This window comes from Paralichthys olivaceus, chromosome 16 (assembly GCF_024713975.1).
Source record: "Paralichthys olivaceus isolate ysfri-2021 chromosome 16, ASM2471397v2, whole genome shotgun sequence".
Lineage (NCBI taxonomy): Eukaryota > Metazoa > Chordata > Actinopteri > Pleuronectiformes > Paralichthyidae > Paralichthys > Paralichthys olivaceus.
This window is the reverse complement of record NC_091108.1, coordinates 6,833,237-6,847,166: the sequence shown is the minus strand read 5'-3', so window position 1 is coordinate 6,847,166 and position 13,930 is coordinate 6,833,237. Positions and strand designations below refer to the sequence as shown.

Below are 13,930 nucleotides of genomic sequence, written 5' to 3'. Positions count from 1 at the left end.
AGGATGATTTGGAGATTCAGCTACTTGGATTAAAGTGAAGTTAATCTGGTCATAGTATGGTGTGTGTGTGTGTGTGTGTGTGTGTGTGTGTGTGTGTGTGAGCATCTCCTTCAGCACCTGATCAATAATAAAATAATAACACACAAATAAACTACCTATTCCACACATTAACTTAATCTCTTGATTGATTGAGTTTACACTTTAATATATTAAATTATTAAACATTCTGCTTCTCTGAATTTGTCTCTCACAAACATTACACAAATCAAAAAAAGAGAGAGAAGTGATTTTCCCCTTCATTTAATCTCATTCTCCTCACAGTCAGTGTCTGAAAATACTGAGGAAACAAAGTGACTCCAGTGTTTGGAGCCAGTGATGGTTTCTCCCTCCAACTAACAGAGAGATCTCCAGGGAGCAGCTCTTCTCTCTGGAACTGTGAGGACTGGGATCAACTGTCTGAGCTCTCTGGATCACATCCAACACCTCGTGGGCATCTCACACAAATCATCCACCTGATCATCCGAAATCTAATCACATGTTTACCCACTATTCTCTTTTACATTTACAGAATTTCTGCAGGAGCGCACCACATTTTTTCATACAGGTTTATAATTTAATATCATCTGTTTGAATAAATAAAAAAAACAAGTTGAGGTGAAGTTTAGACATTGTGTCTATAGAAAATAATTAGGTTTGATTATTTTGGTTAATTATATGTGATTAAAATGTCTTTCTATGAATTGACACCTCAACATTTTATGATATTATTCATGACATCGTTTTCTCTGCATGCATCTCATTTCTCTTCGTGTCTGTTTCCTATACAGGTCTCACGATGTATTTCTGATAGATGGATAAATAAAGATAAATGAGATTATGCTCGCGGAATTTTACCTTGATTTATTTTTTTTAAACAATTTATTTCTTTTTTTAAATTGCAGTCGATCATTTCCACAGAAAGCTGAGAAGCAGCCTCTTCATTTTATTGCGACAAAAGCACATTCACAAAAAACAATAAACACATTACTTCACGAGTATTTCGATCCATAACGAGTTTCCACAGGAGTGTGTGCGTCTGTGTGTGTGTGTGTGTGTGAGATATGAAATAAATCAGAAATCATTCGTCATACGGGTAAAGTTACAAAATCAACAGGGTTTATGTGAGTACAGTCACCAACATTGTGCAGAAAGACATGAAGTGCATCACAGTCGCTCCTCAGTGTAAAAAGTTCACATCAAACTATCCCAAAAACTTCGTTGCATATTGGTCAGTGGTCGTCATCTCCTTTTTTTTTAAGGCATGTTGATCGGATTCAAATAGTTTTTGAAACATGGTGTTCACCTCACGCACAAATTATAATAATACTAATAATAAAATAAAATCTTTTCACTTCCAATGCTCGACTTTCAGCTGCAGTGAAATATACAATGAAACATAAACAAACTTTCAATGTTATGGGAAATCCACATTAAAGGTCACACTGTTGAATTTTACAATATCTTTTTTTTGTTATAATATATTATCCACATTCAAATTGACGGACTTGTTATAAATAAGCTTAAATAAATAAATAAATACAATAATAATAATTTCATATTCACCTCGTCACCACACTATTTACTCCAAATACAAATGCATTTAATATTTTTTACCTTTTCCCCCCCTCACAACTTCAATTCATCACATGACATCATCCAGGTCTCCTGAACACATGCACGTCTCCTTTTCTCCTCATAATTAATGTCGTGTAATTGTCATCGTTTTAATTAGATATTAGATGATGAGAAACGCCTTGAGGAAATAGACATAAATCATTTTTTTACAAGCAAAGATTGCATTTAGCTGCCTTGCATAGCTCAATTGACCTTTATTGCTAACAGAGTGAATCTCTAAAGTCCAATCATGTCTCAGAAAACTTCAGCGGTGAAGTGAAACCTCTGGATTCTTCCTCTCCGGTTGTTGTATTTACTGTTTTTTTTATTTGACTCGAATTAGTAATTTTATTTAATATAAGTTAAACATGTCAATATCTGCAGGTCTGCCATAAACAAACAATTATAATAAATGAATTCACTGTGGCTGTTAACCTGCATCTTCAACAAATGATTCTCCATTTGAGTTGTTGTAGATTTTCGTTTAAATCAAATATGTGGCACTTTGACATTGAATCTTTTTTATTTTTAAATCGAATCAGAGGAACTTCCCTCACATTCAGATCATTTTACTGCTTTTGCTTCGAATTCCTGTGGTGTGTCTTTTCTCTGCCTCGCATCGACACACATTTAGTTGCACAAGAATTGAGAACAAGTGGCATCATCGCATCTAATTTGCTCGATTTTACCACGTTTTCTTTTATTTAAATAAGACTGAACATCTAAATGAAAATGACTCGTTAAAATGGGGATTTTTTTGCAGTGCACCAGGAGTCCATTTGGTTCCACTCTCGACATCTGCGCGGGGGAAATTGCATCGCTTCTGAAACTTGAACTTTGTCCAGCTGATTGATTAATTGTGGAAAGAGCCATTAACTTCCCCTTGTGCTTGGAAGGACTGGCTGCGGACGTGCAGATCGTAGGGAAAACGGGCCTCTGGGGAGACGCGGTACATGGAGTTGTGCGCAAGAGCCGTGCGCCCTGGCCCACCGCAGTAGCGCACGCCGAAGTGGCCGTTTTTGCTGTAGTCTGGCGGCTCCTCGTGTTTCATGGAGAAAATCCCGTTAAAGTTCATCGGGGGGCTCAGCTGGCCGTCGAAATGCGGGCTCCCGCTCTCCGGGGACGGGTTCTCGTAGTAGTGCTCGTACGCGCCGCTGTAGCTGTAGTGCCGGAACGTTTTGGCGCTGCTGTCCAAGTTACCGCCGCTGTGGCCCGGGGGCGTGTTCACGTCTGAGCCGGGGTACGAGTACATCGCGTCGTAGGGCGACCTGCCGGAGAACATGACCTCTCCGTTGTGGTCTGTGAGGAAGTTCCTCGCGTTCAGCTGCAAACAACCGGCCACCAAGTTGGTCGTGGGCTGAGATAATCCTTTGCACAAAGTCTGTACGAAGGCGAGGAGGTCCGGTCTCTTCCCTGCGCTCAGAGTCTCTGACAAGGCCCAGATGTAATTTTTAGCCAGTCTCAGCGTCTCGATCTTGGACAGTTTCTGAGTTTTGGAGTAGCACGGCACAACTTTACGCAGGCTCTCCAGCGCGTCGTTCAAGCCGTGCATCCTGCTGCGCTCTCGGGCGTTGGCTTCATGGCGCCGGTGTTTGACCCTGTCCACCTGCTCTTTGCCGGCCTTCTTTTTCCGGGGGCCTCGCTTTTTAGGGAGCCCGTCCTCGTCCTGGTCGTCCTCCCTCTCGTCCTCCTCTCGGTCGGAGAGGTCGTCCTCGGCCTCCCTCATTGCTGAGTTGGACCTTTCCAGGTTGTGCTGGCGCTCCTGCTCCAGGCGCTCAGGTAAGCTTTCTCGGGGATAATTGGCACCGAACCGCGGCTCGCACATCAAGTGAGGTTCCTCGAATGGCAGTGTCAACATATTTCCTACAGAGATCAGAGCAAAAAAAAAAAAAGAACAAGTTTAAACACAGAGCACACACCCTTGTCTTCTGAAGGTTGTCAGTTTATTACCTTGTGAGAGGAAGAGGAACAAACCAAGGCCAATGTCACATCAGTTTAAAGACGCTCAACTTCACTGTCTCTGCACTTTCCAACCATTCTGTGATGCCACCACGGGTTTGTTTCAACCAAAGTGCAGAATAGAATCATCCAAACATTTGAAGGGTGTTTAACTCTGAATAAAATACACAGAAGCATTGAAACAACATGATGTGTTCTCACCTCTGGTCAGCGTGCGCCCTGCATGATCCCAAATATCTCCAGTGAATCTGAGCTGCAGCTTCTTCTCGTGCAAACCACAAATTAGAGGAAAAGCTTAAACATACGCACCCAACCCCTTTCTCTCTCTCTCTCTCTCTCTCTCTCTCTCTCTCTCTCTCCCTCCCTCTCTCTCTCCCTCCCTCCCTCTCTCTCTCTCTCTCTTTGAGGAATGACACTCATGCCAGCAGCGGGTACCCGTGCCATCTGCCGCTGACGTCTTGTGGCAGCCGAGACCACGTGCTCAGCCTCCCGCGGGACCTCCATTCCGCTACCGATCATCTGGCAGCTCCGGTAATGGGCACCGGGAGGCCCGCGTTTACCGTCAGAAACACAGACCGGAGAGGGATAACAACGAATATTCAGCCTCTTCTCCCTGCATGTGAGAACAGATGAATTCATGTCTTTTTTATCCGGGAAAAAAATGGAGGTTTGCGCAGGAGGAGAGTTGTTGTTTTTTCTTCCAGGCACCTCTCAACAGGTGAATGAGCCCGAGTGAAGTGGAAAACAAGATGATAAATAAGCAAATTAAATAAGATTCTAAAAAAAATACAGTGAAGCTCAAAAGATTTGGATAAATAATCTGATGGAACATTTAAAATCCAATGGAAAACAGAAGAAAAGAGAAGGTTTTAAGTGATTGAAGAGGTGATGTCTGATTGGTTTGGTGCATGTTTATAGATGGTTCTATTATCTGTCTTAATAATTTGAACTCTAAAATGTCTCATGCACATACAGCAATGTAAAGGATGCGTATGTTGAATACACTCAGACCTTCCCTGATTCGATTACATTAAATTAAACCAATTATAAATGAGGAGCCGCAAATAAGGGGAATAAAAAGCCATGTCAGGACTATAGAGGATTTCAATCATGAAGAAATCCAGTTCTCTTCATGTTCTGTTTAAGTCCTGCAAACATGGGGACTCTTTCTAAAAGCTCAACATCAGAGGTGATGTCACAATAATGTTCTTTTTTTTGGAGTCAAATGTAATATTTATTTTCATGCACATCCCTCAGTCATTTACCAGTTAGTTGAAGTGAGGGATCATGACTTCAATACTTTCCCACATGTATTAGACCATCATGCACAAAAAATGAAACTATCAGCAAAGGTCCTTTAATGAGATTAGCAAATGTGCAAGTGACAAAGGATATCTATAGCAGCACCTAATGATTATATTGACTAAAATCTTATCTTAACACAAACCAGCATCTTTCCCTGAACCTTAAACAGCATTGTATGGCCAAACAGTTTCATGATTTTGAAGAGATTTGAGCAGCACACACATACAAATGGCCCCTGATGACCACATCCTGAAAAACCTTTCTATGAGTTGATCTGAAGGGAAGGTGCAAAGAATATGTTCTGTTTATTTTAGAAACAGTCTCACTGAGTTTACAATGAAATAACAAACAGAGAAAAACCAGTGAATCATTGAAATCTGACATTTGTATCACTCACGTCTATTATCTTAAACTCACTGATTGATTTTCTCATCGATCGATCGACTGATCGTCTCAGCACCACATACAATAGACGAAGAAATTCCACCAGGCGTTTTGCATGCAGAGGATGGGCATACCAGAGGGGCGTGTGCACAGTGTTGGTACCTCAGGACCGTAGATATTAAGTACACCCCGTGGAAAAGGCCCAGTGGCACGCTGCCAAATCCACACTGGGGCACAGCTGGCACTCGATATGGGTATATGCCCTCCTCAGTTATGTGGAACGCACACACAAGTGCACACACACACAAACGTGTGCCTGTGAATGACCTTGTTGCAAGGAGAATCAATTAAAGCGACTTATCATTCTGTATTGGACATTACAAGACATCGATCAGCAGTGTGTGTGTGTGTGTGTGTGTGTGTGTGTGTGTGTGTGCAGAGGGTCTCAGCACGTTGATTACACCTAAGAGTGTCAATGACCATGTGAAGGTAAAGTAGCAGATGACACAGAGACAATGACAGCGTGTGCACAGTGGTCTGTGTGTGTGTGTGTGTGTGTGTGTGTGTGTGTGTGTGTGTGTGTGTGTGAGTGGACAAACACCTACTGTACATGAACACACCAAAATAACAAAAAGAAAAAAAAACAAAAACAATCCTTTCATTACAGCCCCCCCCCCCCCTCCAAAAGAAAATGCCTCAGCTGGTCTGCTGATGGTTCTGGTCGAGCACCCACACACACACACACACACACACACACACTCACACACACACTTGCATCTGATGAGTCAAACTCCCCATCTCAGACTAATCAGTTGACTGCACTAATTGCAAATGCAAATATGCAAATTTATATTAATTAATTACTCCACTAATTAGTTCTCTTGTCTTTTCAGGTAATAAATCATGGTGTGGTTGAGAGAGAAAGAGCGAAAGAGCAAGAGAGGGAGAGAGAGATAGGTGGCAGTGATCTTTTGTCTGCTGCAGATCCTTGTTTCAGGTCTGAATCTGAAGCTGCCGTGTTCCCAGGACTCAGGGCTCCTCCTTTGAGACGCCTTAACTTTTCTTGTTTTGTTTTTTTTTTCTCACTCCACAACAATTCCAGGCCAGTTAATTATTTCAGATGATATTTTATGTTCCGTACTCTAAGGGTGGAAGCCTTGTAATTTGAGAGGTTATAACAAATAGCAGGGGTTGGTAAATCAGGCTTCTCGCTGACTTCTTGCCTGTCAGCTCCTTTAATTATCACATTATCAGCTTTTATAGACACGAAGCGTGGTGTGGAGCTGCAAATGAAGGCGCCGCCGATCGCATGCTGAGCTGCAAACGTTTCTCAATTGATGTCAGCATTTAAAGGGAGTCTGTGTCTGGGTGACGAGCGTAAGGTGAAGTGGTGGAGAGGACGGTGATGGCAGAATATGACACAGATCTGTCCCAAAAATTCAATTCCCCACCTATCTTTGGAGTTATACCTTCAGGTCGTTCCTCTGGTAAAACCCTGTGAAGCAAAGGAAGTCTCCAAAAATAAACTGGAAGGCGAAGAATGTATTTTTTTTGCATCCTGACACTGACTCTGTAATGAGGACTGAAGTGTTAATTTCCACTTTCTCAACAATCTAACAACTCTCGCTATTTATTTTGCGTTGCTTTACACTGAAGTGCACGAACAAATAACTGAACCCAAAACACAAAATCTAAAAGAGGAAGTGTTTAGACGGCCCCAAATACAACTGCAAGCATTTCAGTTTGAGTACTTGTTGATGGCTAATGCCCTGATGAGTACCTCGGTTGCGGCTGTTAAACAATGTCAGATTCTTGCTCTCACACCATAAACCTGCTGTTTGCAGATTTATTGTCTTGTTTATGATGAAACGTTCCCAGATCTCTGGCAATTTGCTCTTTCGCGACACCTCGAGTGTATTCGCTCGCACTCCTGCCCAAAACCAAGCATCAGTCTTTTATACAAAACACACAGATTACCAACCCTCTCTTTTTTAACTCGTCTTTACTGCTAATCAGTTGTTTTTTTTACATTTGTTTTTATTTGTCATAGATTATGAGTAAAAGCTCAGTACTGCAGTTGTCACATCAGTAAAAGTACATAAGAACTAATGTACTTAAATACCCAAAATTAAACATACTCATAATGCATAAAATGGCTCAGGTGAGTGTTAAACTCTTAACATATATCACAGTATAATATTCAACTCTTATTACACATGCAACAACATATAAGCAGCTTTGCCTCCATGGAATATTAATTGAATTTAGTTTGTGCCTAAACTAGGAGACTTAAAGTAAAGTGAGACTGATCTAGATACTTTTTCAGATCAGAATCATTTCGTATAAATAATCGGATCCACGTTGTCGACGTCCAGACTGGTGCTTTAAATAAAACCTGGATTCAAAAGGGGGAACATGTTGTGAAACCCTTTTAGTCTCAATCCGGTGCCGTTTGGTTGAGACGTGAGGACTCATCCAACGGCCTTCGCCCACAGACGGCTCACGTGCAGCACGGCGGCGGATGCGAGGAGGAGAGCTGAGGATTGTGGGACTGATTACCAGAGGCCAGGTCCTGGACTAGTGTCCTCCAGCTGTGATGTTCTACCCAATTAGAAACTCCATATGCTGCCCCACTCAGCTGCTGAGTGGCCACACCTCCCACCCACACAGGTGGAGCAGCTTGTGTGTTTGTGTGTGTGTGTGTGTGTGTGTGTGTGTGTGTGTGTGGTTGCCTTTGTAGCCTGTCAACACAAACCCACCACTGAGAAGTGAAAGCAAAGTTTCTCTTGTGCCTGTTCATGCTAATGTTTTTAAAGCGTTCAGATATCCACACCTCACACATGGAGTTTAATTTCACGAGGAGGTCCACCACTGCAGTGCTCTCTCAATCCCAACCCAGCTCCTCACACACACACACACAAAGTCACTGCTCCTGTGATAAGAAACACACAGGTATTTAGGTGGGTGGCATAGAAATGCTAATAGTATTAAAATATGTGGGTATGAATAATGGATATGTTTTTGAAAATGTATAATGTAAAGATGTTAGAGCTGTTTTTCAGACAGAGATGGGATGCAGACGTGAGACGTTGCTGGAGGCAGCCGCTCCTTTTTCAAAGCACAATCTGTTCGCGCACGTTCAAAGTGGCTGTGACAATCTGTTCAACTCCAAAGTGATAAGATAAATAAAAATGTGTCAGATATCATATTTAAGTAAGAGCCATGCTTCAGTTTTATGTGTGTAGATTGTGTGGAATGTATGATCAACTCTGACAGTCGCTGACCTACAGTAACTACACAGGACTAAACAATACACACACGTTATGTACTTTCCGAAAAATTCTGAAGCAGCCGGAGAGAGCGGGAAAAAACTGTAATAAAGTAGCTTCAGCTTAAAAGTGTTTTTTGTTATCCGTGTGATTTTGCCGACTTGCCAACTTTCACCACATTTTTTCACAGCAGCTCAGGATCCCCCCCCCCCGAACACGAAGCTGAGATGATTGACGGTGCCACAACATCATTTTCTCACCTAATCGACACTCTCAGTGTTGGTACGACTCCTTTTCTCCTCTTTTCCTCGTCAGCTGTCCTCGACTTCCTGTTGTCCTGCTGTGTTTCAAACCACGTCTCAGTCAAATCCAAAACCTTTATATCAGTGTGAACCAGAAATGCAGCGGAAATTTGGTCTGTGTCATTTATATCAGTGGGAGAGACACATATGAGGGAGTGAGTGTTCGTCTCACGCACACACACACGTTCTTACTCCTATCTTAGTGAGGACACTCATTGACATAATCCAATCCCTTTAGACCCTTACCCTAACGTTAACCATCCAAAGTCCAAATCCAATGCCTAACCCTAAACTAAACCTAATTCTAACCTAAACCTGAACCTGAACTTAATTCTAACCTCAACCTATTTCTAATCTAAACCTATTTCTAATCTAACCCTTCTAACCCTAACCTAAACCTAATTCTACTCTAAACCTAATTCTAATCAAAACCTAAACCTAAACCTATCCTAAACCTAATTCTAACCCTAATTCTAACCTAAAACTAATTCTAACCCTAACCCTTAACCAAGTCTTAACCTTCAAACAGCCAATTGGACAGGTCAAAATTCAATTAAATTGTATTTATATTGCACCAAATCATAATGTGACTTATCTCAATACATTAGCTCAAGGCAGTTTACATAGAAGGTCTCTTCTCGCTTTCCAAACATGTCGTCACTCTGTCGAGTCTATGCTTAAAATGATCCTCACAAAGATTTAAGAACAGGAACACACATGCACAAGGAACATACAACAAACATGTCACTGTGAAAACACGGCCTGATAGTAATCGATACCTTTTTTAAAGACAGACATCAGCTGGACTTTTCTTCAGGAGTGTGGTCGATAAGAGTTTGACTGAAATCCCAGCTTCAAGAAGTTTAGTGTTTGAAACAGTTCAAAGGTTTTGACGTTAATTGAAAATAAAAGATGAAATGAAATGAATTCTTAACGAGTAAATCTCGTGCTGGCCGTTCAGCACAACTCCACCGTCTTCTTCTCCCCTCGATGAAACGCCACTGGTAACGTTGGAAATATCTCACCATGACACCACGCCATCTGTGTTTAACCAGTTTTAGCAAGAACAAGCAACATGTCGCTGTAGTGTTTAATTGGTTTGTGGTAGTTTTAAAGTGAAAATGGATGAATGGCACCTCAGAATAGAGTCAACACCACAAAGGAAATGAGAACTGATAAAAAGTTGGACGAGAAGTTATTTTTCAGTTAATCTCTGAACTTCATGGTGAAGGTCAGATGTAAAATGTTGCTGATACATTGAATCATCGATATCTATATTAATCCAACAACTTACATAGTCATCAGTTTTACTGCAGAACCAGAAGTTTTTGTACTTTTGAAGCATATTTTGTTTTGAGTAACTAGTAACTATGGCTGTAAAAATGTTTTTTCTTAAAGGTCCAGTGTGTAAGATTTAGGTGAAAGGGATCTATTGGCAGAAATTCAATGTGGAATAATCCTCATGATGTTTTCACTAGTTTGTTTCATCTAAATTGTATGAATTGTAGTTTTCTTTACCCCAGAAAAGGTCCTTTATATTTAAATACTTTATACTTTTACATTGAGGGGGTCCTCTCTACGGAGGCTGCCATGTTTTTTACATTAGTCCAGACTAGACCAACTAAACACCTTTTGAGTTTTTATGACAATTAAAGGTTACCACAGGTTCTTTTTCATGTTTGGAAGGTGAGAGTGAGGTGAGGGGTGTTCAGCTGCAACACTAGATATCACTAAATTCTACACACTGTATCTTTAAATAAAATCATCTAAAACTGTACAAGAAGTAAACGTACGTAGTTTCTCTCCACTGGACATCACACTCTTTTTATTGTTAATGAACTCCAACACAATGTTTATGTCAGAACATTTTTATATTCTGCACAGTAAATCAATACTTGAGTAAAGATTTACATTTTCACAGCAGATCTGTGTGGACACATCAGGGAGCTCGATGCCCTGCCTGACTTGCATCATCTGTTGAGTGTCACAGTGCTGCTGCCATGATGGGGGTCTGCCCTGCCCCTCGTGCCCCCCCGAGGTGGTTACAGTTGGCAGCCTCGACTCCTCACCTGACAGGCTTCCAGGAAGTGAACCACTTGGCTGCCAGCAGAAAAAGCTTCCTCCTGTTCGGGGGTCAGCCCCGAGTCAAGATGAGGGAAGCTTGGCTCTTTAAGAGTTGGGCCGGTTCCCGGACACACGAGCAGCTTGTGCCACAGGGGCCTTTGATTCTGGGCTCTCCATCAGTCACTTCTAAATAGAGCTCTGTGCTCTTTCCAGTATAGACGGGGTTTCATTTTTATTAAACAGCTTGATATGTAACGTCTACTTTACACGCTGCATGATGAGCCCGTGTGTAGTTAAGTGGCATTAAGTGGCAGAACATGCTGTCACTTCTGGTTAAGTTAGAGGATGGATTCCCAGAAGGCAAGTCACGCGACAATGTCAGAGCGTCAGACTTTATTTTGATCTTTGCTCTAGATCTCAAAAAAATGAATCAATTAGTTAACCACTGATTAACTGTTTGATTTGTTTTTTCAAAAAAACAATTAAAGATTCCCTTGTTCCAAGACGGTAAATGTGATTTTTCTCCGATGTGACAACAAACTGAATAATGTTTGTGAGTGTTGCAATTTCAAGACTTTGGGAAATTGTTATCAACATATTTGACAATTATTTGACATTTCATAGAACAAACTATTGATTTTAAAACTAATAAATGATGAAAAGATGCTTTATTTGCTTTGCTGCCTTTATGGCCTCTGCACTCCATCTGCATGTTCGCAAGTATTTAGACACATACATATATATAAATATACATAACATGCATATAAATATGTGATGCCGAGGACTTTCTTCCCACAGGTGTGGCTGTTTTCCTTTTGATGAGGGAAAAGCAAACTCATTAGCAGGTCCAGGAAGCGTCAGAGCAGCAGTTGCTGCCAGTGGCCATGTGATTAAATTACACAGAGTGAGTCTCAGGGAGCCAGGTAATGAAGGGACAGGGCAGCGGATGCCATCACTCCCACCTCCTCGTCCTCCTCACCCCTCCTCCTCCTCCTCCTCCTCCTCCTCTTCCTCATCAAGTAGCACTGGAGCTCAGCCCAAGCCTGGGACAGGAGGTGGGGTGGAGCATAAATACCAACACACACTGCACAGACAAACTGCAGTTGCACATGTTGTTTTTCTTATGCTCCAAATGCATGTGTTAATATACAAACTTATAACCAGAGAAAGAGTCACACAAAGTAAGAGATGAAGTTGATGAATCTGTAAATCAGACTCTTTCTTGGCAATATGATGGAACCACCACAGGACACACATATGTGCCGATCTGAGCAACTGGAGTCTGGAGTCGCCTGGAGTTAATACAGCAAGAGAAACTTAATTTCCACTTTTTACTTCCAAGCAGATCCACAATTTAATAGAGTGATGACCAGAAACAAAGGCCCTGTAAATCAACAGTGAGCCAATATAAAAAAACACAAATCTCACTCTGCAGCCGCATCAAATCCCTCAATCGAGCCAAAAATAAGCATTAAACGCCCTTTAAAATACTGTTGATGGCTTTTGGTTACAGGCAGTCCCCATTCTCATGCCTGGCAATGGTCTTTTATGGCGAGGGACCTAATACAAGATTTCTGTTCTAGTGCAAACACAGTGGCCATGGGCACCAAGGAACAGCTGCTGTATAATTGAATTAACATTCGCCTTCTGCTCCAGCACTCAGCGCGGTGCAGAGAACTCATACACATCCCTCCACCAGCTCCATCAACCTGCCCATGAATATGCATGCTACTCCAGATCGAAATGCGTTCTGTGTCTAATGTTTGTGGAGTTGCTTATATGGTGGATAAAGAGCTATACGCTGACTGTCTTGGGAGGGTGACATGGTTTACATCGAGTCCATTCATCATTTTTAGTGGCCCCGGGGCCTCTGAGGCTCAGAGTGATGCTGCGGCAGCTCCAGAGGAATACGAAGTCTAACAGAGACATCTAGTGGATTATTATTGACTGTGTGAAACGATGGAGTTAATGCATGATACATTCTGTGGGTTATAGCTTTAACTTCATTTAAAAATATATTCCAGGTTATTATCGTGATAGAAAATAATGATTTTATTGCTCTTCAGTTATTCATTTCTTTGTAAATCTAAGGCAACCATCAAACATTCAAAATTCAACATTATGGCCTTAACCTGTCAACATGCCATTTGGGTTTGATTATATACTGGTTAAAAGACGTGACATATTTTTGATCTGCACAAAATATTTATCTTGAACGATTTGAAATCGAATGAGATGTGATTTTTAGAATGAAATATCAAAAAAGAGACACAAATGAATAACAAATGATGAATTTTATCCAACATGTCTGGAGGAGAGACAGTTCTTAGTTGAACCAAGAGCATTTGATGACATCATCCAAGGGAACTGTTGGGTTGCTCTATACATTTTAAGGTCTTGAACCTTTATGTTATGATTAAATGCTTAAAATTTAACTGAATTAAATACCTTGTATTTTTATTCATTTACTTTTTACTGAATTTGCACTTTGTAACCTTGTTTAAATTAGTGCAATACAAATAAATCTTCTATTGGAAACTGTGATGTTACTGTGATCCTTTGTAAAGTGGAAAAGAAACATTTGATTTATTTTCTGTTCTATCTTGAATTACTCAGTAACAGCTCTACTGATACTTACACCTCGGCAGCATTTTCAAGAGTCTCACCTTCGTACAGACACTAAGATTATTCATAAAGACTTATAGATCCACATCTTCGAGCTCACAGGGGCTTTTATTTAATTAATCCAAAGAACAACAACAGATTGATCATTAAAGTAAATCATCTTATTTTTTGTGTTAAAATGTTTTATGTAAACTGGTTATTTGCTTGTGCTTTATGAAGCCACAGAAGACATTATTCAACTTCTATCACACACTGAGGAGTTCTCACTATGGAAAATACCCTGATATTCATGTGCAGTTGCTGAAGTTCCCCTCTGATGTGAGATAATGTGCAGTGTTGCTGTAGAAATGAAGACAGGCAGACATGATC

General features: G+C 41.0%; 1 protein-coding gene across 1 annotated transcript; it reads right to left on the bottom strand.

Annotated features, from left to right (window-relative positions):
- Window positions 1–241: 241 nt before the first annotated feature.
- Window positions 242–3,939, bottom strand: neurod6b (neuronal differentiation 6b). Its single transcript, XM_020106047.2, has 2 exons — window positions 3,814–3,939; window positions 242–3,516 (listed from the first exon to the last, which is right to left on the bottom strand). Exon 2 carries the CDS (start codon window positions 3,509–3,511, stop codon window positions 2,507–2,509), a length of 1,005 nt encoding a protein of 334 aa, XP_019961606.1. The 5' UTR covers window positions 3,512–3,516; window positions 3,814–3,939; the 3' UTR covers window positions 242–2,506.
- Window positions 3,940–13,930: the final 9,991 nt, after the last annotated feature.

Coding starts and splice junctions, on each gene's coding strand:
- neurod6b (XM_020106047.2), bottom strand. CDS start 3,511: ATGTTGACACTGCCATTCGAGGAACCTCACTTGATGTGCGAGCCGCGG.